The 12,353-nt window shown below is 41.8% G+C and overlaps 1 protein-coding gene across 1 annotated transcript in view; it reads right to left on the bottom strand.

The window, feature by feature from the left end:
• RYR3 (ryanodine receptor 3) overlaps nucleotides 1–12,353 on the bottom strand; it is a 572,218-nt gene that overhangs the window by 277,330 nt on the left and 282,535 nt on the right. Inside the window, exons 35-39 of the mRNA XM_074996957.1 lie at nucleotides 11,906–12,132; nucleotides 10,159–10,960; nucleotides 8,813–9,013; nucleotides 6,770–6,872; nucleotides 3,331–3,468 (exon numbers count right to left, since the gene is read on the bottom strand). Of these exons, the coding sequence (XP_074853058.1) occupies nucleotides 3,331–3,468; nucleotides 6,770–6,872; nucleotides 8,813–9,013; nucleotides 10,159–10,960; nucleotides 11,906–12,132 (1,471 nt within the window). The remainder of the gene's footprint in view (nucleotides 1–3,330; nucleotides 3,469–6,769; nucleotides 6,873–8,812; nucleotides 9,014–10,158; nucleotides 10,961–11,905; nucleotides 12,133–12,353) is intronic.

Genomic DNA, 12,353 nt, shown 5'->3' with positions numbered 1-12,353 from the left:
TAATACTTGCATACACCTTTTATAAAAAAATATTTCATAGCTTAACTCAACATGGGAAATCTATGGGGACATTCTGCTTATTGTCCTGTGTGGTTGTGTATGAAATGAGAGTTAAGTAATTTTGCTGGTAAATTACATCACTTCTTTCCCATCATATATATGTTGAATACGATATAAGGTCAGTGAAAAGGGCAACAAGATTGATGAACTAACAAGTAAGTTTTCAGACAGCTTGATCATAACAAGATAATATTTTACTCTGGTCTCAGATTTTGAAGGCATATGCTGAAGATTTATGATAGCGTGCTACAGGATGAACTATTATATTAAGTATAAGAACATTCTTTCACTTCAGGCCAAAGACATACACACAAAATTTGTGCTGAAGAGCAAAACTGATAGAAAATGCTTAGATAACATTGTCCTATTTCAGTAGTCCCGAACACCACATAAAAAGACTTACAAGAAATTATTACCCATGTTTCAATAGGGAGAAATATATATTGTAGTCATATATAATTGTATCTGATGAATATTTGATGTTTTCCAGACAAAATGGAACATTTTCTACAAACAGTAAAATATACTATCTTGTGTAGTACTCATATAAATTAATTGTCACAGAAATGGGCCCTGAGTCCAAATACTTATTCAAGATATTTTACTCCTGATAAATTCTAGTAATAAAGCTTTCCTGATATTCATCTCTTCATAATTCTTCTCTTATGCCATAGTTTTCTATCCCAAGAAAGCTGTTTTCACTTTTATAATAAAAAAACCTAAATATTTTAGGACTAATGATTGTAGACAGGATGAAATGTAAGAATGGTGGAAAGATGATAACGTTTAAGTGGTGCTTTTCATGACAAAAATGAGGAAGTTATTATTAAAATTAAAAAAGTCACAATCTCAGTAAGACCGGAAAGAAAAAGAAAAGCCATTGGGGCTATAGCTGAATTATAAGAGAATTTATTCTCCATTGAAAAGTTTACATATTTATGATTGAAAACCTGAATAGAAATAACTTATGTAAATTGGTGGAGTGGCATTGTAGTGGGGTGGGATGGCCACCCCACTACCTGGAAGGGGAAGACCCCTTCTGGCAGCCATTTTATGTAGAGCCTGGTCCCTCCCAGTCAACTGACCAGAAGTCAGGAGGTTGGGGCCAGGCCTATAAAAGCCCAGGCTGAGACTCGGATGGAGCTGAGCCTCCAAAGGGGCCAGAGAATGGCTCTGTGCTGGCAATCTGAGGACTCTGCTGGGGGCCATCCTCCAGGGGAGCCAGAGGATGGCTCTGGGCTCCCAGCCTGGGATGTGGAGGACCAGCTGAGGGAAGCCAAGGCTTGGATTGGGCCGCCTGGCCCCTTGCCTGTCCTGACAACCTGGGGCTCCCAGTAGGGAAGACCAGCCGGATCCAAAGGACTGACTGGAGCACCTGCCACAGCCTGCTCCCTGAGCCAGCCTGAGACAGCAGGAGCACGGGCCACAGCCTGCACCCTGAGCGAGCCTGAGGACACAGAACTGAGAGGCCACGCAGGCCTGGACTCAGGCCACTTGGACCCCAGCTGAACCTGATACCCCCTGAGCCCCGAAACATCGGAGGACTTTGGGTATGTGCCCGGGGAGGGAGACCGGGAGTGCCACAGGGGATAGAGCAAACCTTTAAAGGTCCTTGGGCAACATGTTGTGATCTGGATTTCCCCACTGACCCACGCAGCAGGCTGGACTGCTGCGACCAGGGCCCCTGGGCTAGGTCACGGTGGAGCGAGTGGGCCCACATCCCCCCTGCCACCCACATGCTAGGTGGCAGTCTCCCCCCTTGATAAGCATGAGCAGAGGAACTGTTAGGCATTTTTGCTGCCCTGCCTGAGCTAGGGCTTGGGCCGCTGTGGTGTGTGTTTGCTGCCTGTCCAGAGCTAGGGCCTGGGCCTCTTGAACTGTCTTCTGCCGTGCCCTGAGCTAGGGCCTGGGCAGCCTGTGAGACTGTGATATTGTTGCCCTGCCCTGCACCAGGGCCTAGGCCAGCCCCACCTTGCTCCATGTCTGCGATCCTTTTGATATGTGCTGCCCCACCCTGAGCTAGGGCCATTGGCCACCTAAAGACGGTTGTTTCCAGCCCTCCCTTGCTCCAGGGGCTGCCTAAAGACTGTGAGCGTGCAGCCCCACCCTGAGCTAGGGCCGGGGGCCACCAAGGACTGTGGGCTTGCTGTTGACCGGACCTAGGGTGAGGCCCTCATTTGATAGCTAATTTCCCCCAGCACCTGCCTGAGGTAAGGCAGTGGGCTTGAAGTATTGCCTCTCACCCACCTGAGGCAAGGTGGGAACACCCCCAAACTAGGGACTTGGGGGTTGTTTTGGGACTCGTGGCAGTGGGGTGGGATGGCTGCCCACTGACCCAGAAGGGGAGGAGCCCTTCCAGGAGTCTGAACCGGCTGCAGACATAAAGGGAGCTTTAAAAGTCTGGTTTAGGTTATAGGGGGCTTCTCCTGTGGAACAGTGCCATAAGGCTGCTTTCGGAGGACCCATTTGCAAGCTCTAAAATACAGGGTGTGCAAGAGATGGGACTGGGGATTGGATGGGTGCCAGGGACAGGAGTACAATGCACAATGATGTGACAAATCCAGGCAGTACAATAGTCCAAAGGACAGCCTAGGTAGGTGGCTGTAAAACAGACAGTTCTGAGCGATGTCTAAATGATGCTGTGGACAGAGGAACTATTTAGGATAAGAACAACATAAAAATGACTCAAAGCTACCTTATCTCCCTTTCCATCTGGGTTGAGTGTCCTGGGTTGAAACAGTACCGAATGAAGCAGCAGAAGTGCAAAAATTTTGCTTAGCGATAGAGAAAGATAGAATTCTTTTGTCACACAAATCATGGCATTGGCAAACCCCTTGGAATAGAAACTGCAGAAAAGTTAAACATGGGTATGGTATTAAGTGGGAAAAGCATATATATATATCTCAGAAGAATTCAGAAGCAGACATGGGTCCAAAGTAAGACGTTCTAGTCTAGGGGGATTTCCCACAATATGACGTTTTGTATTGTTGTGACCTATTATACAAAAGTGTTCAGCTACAAAGTTCTAATCTGGATCTGAGTTATCCTGTAGTTTCTGATCCTTTGTTAATAAAACCTCATTTAATCATGCACTAGAGCTCAGATGCTTTTTTAAGTATTTGTAAAACTACTTCAACATACAACTCCCTTGGTCAGTCAGTATAAAAATGTCTTCCATTCACACAAACTCCTGAAAAATGTCACAACACTGAAGCTCCCATAGAGTAAGACAAATATGCAATAATAAAGATAACACCTTAAAAAACTTACTGGGAGACTTCTCCTCTACCTCCGTTTTCTCTTTTTTTTCTGCTTTTGGTGGACCTTTGATTTTGTATACCAGTGAACGAAGTTTACCAGTCCAGGAGGTGTCTTCCTCCATCTCCTCCTCTTCTTCCAGTGGAATACCTAACACACAGTAAAACTATTTAGAAAGAAACCATGAGCCTTTAAGAGAAAATGGTTCAACACACAGATACTTAGAAAAAATTCCACAACATATACTGCATCAGATTAATAAATGTGTTGATTAGGAATGCTGAAGTGAACTTTTAACAAGTAAATTTCTTATAGAAAGAATTATGGAAATCAGCAGATTTCTAAGTCACTGGCGATAGTCATACTGCTCAAAACCACAAATTTACTTCCATTACAGTACATACATTACAAAAAACCAGATACACAATATTTCTTATGAGTAACAGTCATTGTTTCCCCTAATATAACATAGTTATTGTTAATAGGATGATTCTACTGTAATGACAAAAAACTACTGTAAGATTTAGTTAGGTTTTATGGGGACTTTAACAGGATATTCTAGTGGATGAGGTAATTTAAAGGGGTTGGTTTGATACTTTGATTTACTGGGTGTCTGTGTTTATGCCATGTTAAAGGACCCTGAGAGATGGGAGGTTTCCAAGCCGGGGTTTAAACGCAATCCTTAAAGACTACACAACAATGAAACAGTTTCCACAACCTAAGCTCCAAGAACCACAGTTGGCTGGCACAGGCCAGCCATAGGTGTCCAGTTACTGTGACGATATGCCCTCACAGTACCTCATGCTTACCAAACTGTTCTGGAACCATCCCTACAGAGATGCTTGCTGATAGCTCCTGTGTGAGACACGACTGTGCGTGCATCTTTTTAACTGAGCAACTGATATGCTCCCAACAGACCAGGGATACAAAGGTAAAAGGGTACTTCCCTATAACTGATGTGTGCTGGGGCAGAGCCAGACACTGTAATGGTGATCAAAGAGCCAGCCAGGCAGTGTGGAGTAGGAAGCAGTCGGATTCAAATGCAGAGGGGACAAAATCTAGAGCAGCAGAAGTGGGGAAAAGGTGGAGACTAGGGATCGGGTAAGATTGGGATTGGAAAGTGAAGATAGAAACTAGGACTGGCATGGCAAGATCTTCTTCTGAAAGAACTTCTTTCAAAGGATCACAGTAGTGCAGACATAGCCAAAATGCGCTCTTTCGATCTGAAAATGAAAGAACACAGCTCTTCTTCTGTAAGCTCTCTTCCATTCCTGAAACAGGAAAAGCACCCTCTTTCAAAAGCTTCTTTTGAAAGGAAGCATTTGTAGACAGTTCCATGGGCCCTTTTTTCAGAACAGCAGTCATAGTACTGGGTTTTTCAATCCCTGGCTCATTCTTTCGAAAGAGCGGGGGCTGTGTGGATGCTCTCTATCGAAGGAGCAGATCAATCTTTCAATCTGTTTTTTGGTGTGCATTCATGCTCTTTCAAAAGAAGGTTTTTCAAATGAGATTTTCCAGAAAATCTTTTGAAAGATCGCTGTAGTGTAGACATAGTCTATAAGAAAGATAGAAACCACTTCTCCAGGACATCAACTGATTTAATACATAATCCACACCTTAAGCTATGCATTTACTACTTTTAAAAACCTGTGGCTGGTACTTGCCAGATGACTCAGGCTCACCGACTTAGATTTGCAGGGCTGTTAGTTGCTCTCTGGATGTTAGGCATGGACTTTGCAAATGGGGAGGATCTCAGAGCTGGGGCTCCAGCCCACATACGAATATCTGCATCACAATTAAGCCCAAGCCCCAAGAGGCTGTCAGTGGGCAAGGACCAGCCATGGGTGTTTAACTGCAGTGAAGACATAGCTTTAGTATGCAGGAGGTGGAGTCCCCCTTCCTGTACCAGAGTTGATCCTAGCCTGATCCACCAGAATTGGTGGCCTCCTGAACTAGGAAGGGATGGGCTGGGTGGACACCCATCATGCTCAGCCAGAGCAAGGTTTATCCATGTTGGGTGTTCTAGGTGGTGAGGGAAGCCTTGCCTCCTCCCACTTCTCTTGTCTTCCTTGAGCAGATCCAGTGAAAAACTGCTCCTCATTGACTCCTCACTATTGGCCCTCCAGAACTTGATTTCAGATCATTGCCCTGCGAGCCTCTTTGACCTCCTTGTCATGTAAGATAAATCAGATGAATGACATACAGCCAGTCCTCAAAACCAAGCCCAGGAAAACATCTGCATGCACTTGTATTTCATACTATTCACTTCTTCATTCTTGTATCCTGCCCTGAAACCAAGTAGCAGGGCCTGTTGCCTTCAGCCACCTCTCGCCTCCTTTGGCACTTGCAATAACTTTCACAGGGGATCTGGCTGCACTTCTCTTCACACCACCTTATTTTTGCTCACCCCATCTGTGGACCACAAGACCACCTCATCAACCTCCTCTTGGCACTGGGCAATGCAGCCATCACACTAGGAGGAGGAAGTTAGATGTTGGGTGTTCTGCAACTGGAGCCCACATTCAATCTGATTCCAAACTGAGTTCCATTGGTTGGTATCTACTGCCTCCTCCATAGCCTTTGAGGAGCAGTGAGCACTCTTGGAGTTGTCTGCTCAGTGTCCTCTTCAGATTTATTGAATTTTGCCTTAGGACCTTAGCTCTCTTATTAACTTAATTCCCAACTCTGTTCTCCCAGTTGTTATCCCCACAATTGAGTTGTAGCCCATGTTCACTGCTACCGTCCTCTGGGTTAAACGGGAAGGACTTTAGATATGGGTAGATTTTGGCCAATTGCTTCTCTATACGTAGAATGTGACTTATGCAACAAACAAAGCAGGTGTCCAAAAATAAAATAGAACCTTTAGTACAAAACCCTGATTATCCCAAGAGCAATTCCATTCTGTGCACTGAAGGAAGAGTTTCTGGAAACAGTAGTATGTGCTTATGTAATTAAAGAATATATTACAATACATAAACACAAGGGGTCCAAATTAAGGTTGTACAAGAAACTTTACAACTTATGAATCAAAACAGCCTCCTTTCTGTGTAATATATGTCTCACAGGTCAGTTTCCATTTACAGCTGCAAGTCTAATTAATATTTGCGGTGTTAAAAACTTCTTGCTTGTGATGTTTTGTTATTCAAGTTTAATTAATCATCATAATCTCCACCTCTTTTTTCTAAAGCCAAGGCTAAGTAGGACTGAAAATTTAAACAATGCATAATAGAAATAATGAAAATATTGAATTCAACTGAAACATTACAATGAAAATAAACCACAGGAAACACACTTTAGATACTTTCAGACTTAGGAACTCCAGAGCAGTCACTGGATACCTAGCACAACTAAAATGAAGTAATGTATGTCATCAACATCTTGCTTGCCATGAAAAAAATCAGAACTAAAATGTATAATGTTCTATCAGTGAAAGAAATAATTTGCCTCTCACCACAGTGAATTAGAAGATCATCATGAAACTCATAGAGCTCTTCTCGAATCTCCTCCGGACAGGGACAATCCTCTCTCAGTTGAAAATTTAGCAACATATTAATCTTAAGGACAAAAAGAAACCCAAACACTGAGAACTACACAGGGATCTACACAAAGTACAGCAACACAGACATACTTTATTGTTACTATTTACACTTTGTTCACAAAAGAACTAGCGTTAACACATGTTTTTGGCATAAGTAAATATGTTCTTATTGCAATATTTAAGCAATCGTAGCTTAAGAATTTTATTTAAAATTCACAGAATCAATTCCCAATTTATACACCAATTCCCAACTGTACAGAAAACTTTTAGCAGAGACATTTGCAATTACCTTGAAAAGAAAACAAATATTCTCAAAGCCCCACACCCGAAAAACCCAAAAAAGAAACTAGCAAAAAGAAAGTTCTATAACAAATCTGACGCCTGCCACCTTTTGCACACATCTCTAATGTGAACACTATGAAGCAAATAACAGATAAATTGACTCTCAGTTTTCATAGGTTTCTAACAAATCAGAACATTTTTCTTTCTCTGCCTGATTTTTTCCCCCCGAAAACTGAGGTGCTACTTTTAGAGATGGAGAACTCAGCTGGTTACAAGATAAATCCATCTTTGTGCATACCAACTGTACTTGAAAAGGAAAAACTACATAGAGCACCACTCAGTGGTCTCAGGCCAATATTTTCAAACCTTTGTGTGAATGTTAAGTTCTTCATTTCAAGAAAAGTGGCCCAATTTTCAAAGATGTTGCAGCACCTTTGAAAAATTAGGCAGAAATTTGTGGGAGCACGAGCACCTGGTGGCTGGGCCTCACTCGCAAGGCAGAATGACCATATACTCCATCTTGGAACGCTATCATACAACGGCGGGAAGGTCTGAAGTCAGGCCAGGAGAAAGAAATCAGAAAGTTGACAAGTAGTCGGAGAGTCCCCAAAGAGAACATCCTGACAAGCAGATAGCAAGCCCCCAAAGAGAACAGCTGGGGCTAGTAGCTGGAAGCCCACCAAAGAGAACATCTTGGTTGTACATCATCAGAGGGTCCCAGGGGAGGTTCAGAAAAAGACCAAGGACAGAGGAAATCTTGTAACATGTTCTGACAGGCCGGGAGGATAGAAAGCCCAAATTAGGTAACAAACACTTTAATTGGCCAGGTATCAAACCCCCAGGTAAGAAACAGTATGAAAGGTGATTTAGCAGGAATAAGGGTGTGGGCTCCTGGACACAAGGCGGAGGCTAGCAACTTCCAGTCCAGACAGCAGACCCTGGCCTGATCACCCAGACGTCACCACCACAAAAGGTCCCAACCAAGCCGTATCTCTGACTTGAAGGGCCGCTGTAACGTAATTGTTGGTGAGATGTGGGAGCATTGGATGTTATTGGTAAGTCACATGTAATTATATACAGCTATATGTAACCTAGTGTTTAGCCTATGCCAAATAAATAACTATATATATAAATATAAAACAAGTGTTAAGTAATTGTAGTTACGAATAAATGAATCAATCACTATCAGTAAATACCACTAGCTGGTCTAGCTGGGTCTGTATAGAGAATTATTGGGACTTAGAACAGCCACAGGGCATTGTGGTGTTCACAATCGGAGTGTTATTGTTCCTGGTACTCATAATACTGTGGAAACCTAGGTTTTAAAGTAGATACGCTGAATCACATATTGCTGCTACACTATATAAGGCTGCTATAAAGGTGGGGTGATCGGTCCCGGGCCACCCGACTCCCCCCGCTGTATCACACCCCACGCGCACCCACGGGACCCAGAGTAGGTCGGCACATCGTCAAAATTAAGCATGGATTGAGGATCCTAAATTCAGGAAATCAGGTTTGAAAATGTTGGCATGCAACATCTTGTAGCAGTCTGGTAAACTATTGCACATGATGTTTCATTTTTCCCACAGTCAAAATTCTACTGTAGGTATTACACAGTTCTCTCTCTACATTTTTTTGCATAACACTCAAAAACCCTCCTGTCCTTAATTTTACCTGTTCTTGAGGGGGAGAGCGAAATTCCTTCGTCTTTTTGGCAGTCAATGCAGCAGACATGTTTAAGGCTTGCATGAGTTCATTGTACCTGTATTTCTGATTATATTGCAACTTTGACACATAATTGTCTGCAAATGATACAATAGCTTCCACTCTGTGTCGCAGCTCACAGTCACAGAAATAATTGAGTAGCTCACACATCTAACGTGAAAAAATAGAGTTAAATATGTTAATTGAGAATCTAAACCATGCACTCTAAAATGAAAGAGCAGCAATGGACAATGCATGTTAATTCAAAATGTTCTTCTATATACCTGGAATAAAAATGAGAGTAATAAAATTATTTATTTTTTTCACTAACTCTAATTTTAACATGTAAGTACAGTATAGGAATGTTAAATGGTTAAGCAGTAAGCATGTCAGTAAGCATCAGGCTTAGGTGTATGCTTGCCAGTTAACTGGCCTTTGCTGGTAAAATCTGTCATTGGCCAGCCACACCAGGCCAGAACATCCCTGGCCACAAAAGGGGACAGAGGGCTGGGTAGCAGGATCCCACAGCCGTGGTGGGACCTTATGGCCACAGCAACTGTGGTGCCGGGTGGTGAGCCAGGCCATAGGCCCTATGATAAAATAATATCAGGTTACGGAGGTTCATAAATGTTTCTCTCCCCCATAGCGTGCATGTTAAGTACCTTGCATGTGAACATTACACCCATTTTGCACACAGAAAAGCACACACAAATATAGATTAAGTCATTTACTCAGCATCACACAGCAAGTCAATGATGGAATCAGGACTAAAACCTGGGAGTCCTGAATCCCAGTTAACTGGCTGCAAGTACTAGACAACACACCCTATCCTTCTTTTACTATTACATTATAACTGGGTCTACACATGCCCGCTCCTTTTGAAGGGGGCATGTTAATGAGCCAGTTTGGAAGGTGCTAATGAATCACTGACATGAATATGCAGCATCTCATTAGCATAATGGCAGTCACACACAATTCAAAAGTGCTGCTTTCGGAAGGCATACCACCTGTGTAGACGGGGGCCTTTCAAAAGGACCCACTGACTTCAAAAGCCCCTTTTTCCTAAAACCAAATAAGAAGAAGGGGCTTTCGAAGTCAAGGGGTCCTTTCAAAAGGCCCCTGTCTACATGGCCGACATGCGTTCTGAAAGCAGCATTTTCAAATCATGCATGGCTGTCATTATGCTAACAAGGCACTGCATATTCATGTCAGCACCTCATTAGCATCTTCTGAAATGCCTCATTAACATATCCCCTGCAAAAGGAGGGGCCCTGTGTAGACACAGCTTATATGTTCATTTATTGTAAAATAGTCACCTGGAGTTTAACAGACTCAGGTAATCTTGTTTGCAGCAAGCCTTTTATTGGAGGTTTAGTTTCCTTTAATGCCTCTTCCCCAGCTTCCACAGCTTTTTCTTCAACCTGTGTAACTTCCTCCTTCTCTATTTCCTCTTCCTTTTCTTCCTTGCGCTCTCCAAACACAGTGGGATCAATAAGGAGTAAAATCTGCTTCACATCATCATCATCAAAAACCCCCATAATAAGCAAAGTCCCTATAAGTTTAAGGACAGGAACAAACTGGAATTCAACTTTTCCTCCAACAGGATCTCGGATATGAACACCACTAGCATGTACTGCCTCTGTCAGCATGCTTATGGCCTTGGTTTTCAGTATTTCAAGTGGTATCTCTGGACTGGGCTTCTGATGTTCTTCACTGGCCGCAATGAAACAAGGAGTAGAGAAAGTAAAACCTGGTTTTAAACAAGTGCTAAGACCAACTCCTGGTAGCCCATGTGTCTTTGATTCATCAGGATATAATTTAATTTTTCTAGTTTCATCTGTAATTGGAATGATAAATTCATTGCTCATCATGAGCTTGGCTTCCTTGGCATGTTCCAAATGAATGCTGATAAGTAGATCATAGAATCCAGAGCGTAAGAGTCCGGGTAAATACTGATTATCTATTGTGTAAAATAACTGAGACAGGTCCACATGGCTACAAAGTGCATAAGCAACTCTATTATTACCCAGTGCACAAACTGAGCTGTAGAGTTTTAAAGTGTGGTAGTGGAATTGCATCAAATCCTCTTGTTCACATAGCTCCAAGATGTCAACACACCTATTATGCAGGACAAAGAAATAACAGTGATCATCATAAATGGGTTTTATTGTATTAAAAACATCCACAAACAAACTGGGGGCATAGAGATAATGGCACAGTGAGTTAAAAGATAAAGTTCTGAGCAATTCTGCTTTAGACCACATGTATTCACTTTACTACCTGATAATTGGTATGTCCACATTACCAAAGCAGCAAGTGACAATTTAATGGTCATGATAACAATCTGAAGTACCTAGTAAGGAGAGGGCATATACTAAAAAGGGATATTGCAGGTAAGTAATCTAGTTTAGGGAAAAACTCCCAGGGAACACTGCAGTAACATCATAAAATTCAGTATCTTTGGAGGCGTCTTTATAATTAGATTAAATTAGGCATATTAGAATATCAAAGAGCCAAGACTACGTTTGTGTAACTCTGAAGAGAAAAATGAACATTCAGTATGATTTAGAGAGTGTTTAACTTGTAAAATATTATTTCAAATCAAGAATATGTAGTTTAATAACTGTAAAACAAAAGTAGATTATAGGGAAATATTAAATACTTTTAAACTAAACAAAGAGGCAGAATTACATCATCTTCATGTAATATATATAAGTATTTTGAGCTGGGTGAAGATTTAAACCAAAGTATTTTATAAGATCTATCTTTTAATCAAACAAAATCAGATATCTTACTAATGTCTGTAAAGGTTTGTCTTATCTACAGTTAACTGATCAAATGGCATCAAAATAATTTGGCTTGTAATAGGTATCTGAATTACATATTTACTGGATGCTAGTCATAAAAAATGAGATCAAAATTCAAATTGAATGTCAAAGTAATACAGACTACAACTGATTGTGCTCCAAGGCATAGAGGACACTCCTCTGAAGGAGGGATCTAAATCACCACATCGAAATATTTCTTTCACAAGAGAACTGTTGTGGTTTTCTCCAAATGTACCTGTTCTCCTCTGGAATATGAAGTGCCATCATTTGCAGGGGCTCCAGGCACTGTACTACCCAACCATGGCGTTCACTGATACGCTCTGTCTCCACCTTCAGGAAGCTGTTAGGCATTCTGCTCCATAGCACAGGTGTAATTGTTTGCACATCAAGGCGTGGGGGGCACTGAGGAATGGGATTTTTCTCTTCACTTTTAAAGATTGCTGCTGATAAAGGCATGGTGTTCTGCAATAAATGCATTGGAAAACTTAAAAAAAATATTTTAAATTGTTTACCAGCCTCTTATTGCACAAATATTACCATGTGGAATGGTTTAATACCCATGCAAATACCCATACTTAAATATGTGGCTTCTGTATTTAAATAGTTGTTTTTCATTAGTCACTGGGAGACTCACACAGAAATGTATGCTTTTGGAAATAAGGAAAGAAACTCAGCTTTAAAGA

The sequence above is a fragment of the Carettochelys insculpta genome, chromosome 6 (assembly GCF_033958435.1).
Source record: "Carettochelys insculpta isolate YL-2023 chromosome 6, ASM3395843v1, whole genome shotgun sequence".
Lineage (NCBI taxonomy): Eukaryota > Metazoa > Chordata > Testudines > Carettochelyidae > Carettochelys > Carettochelys insculpta.
The sequence above is the reverse complement of the archived record's forward strand: the minus strand, read 5'-3'. Positions and strand labels throughout refer to the sequence as shown.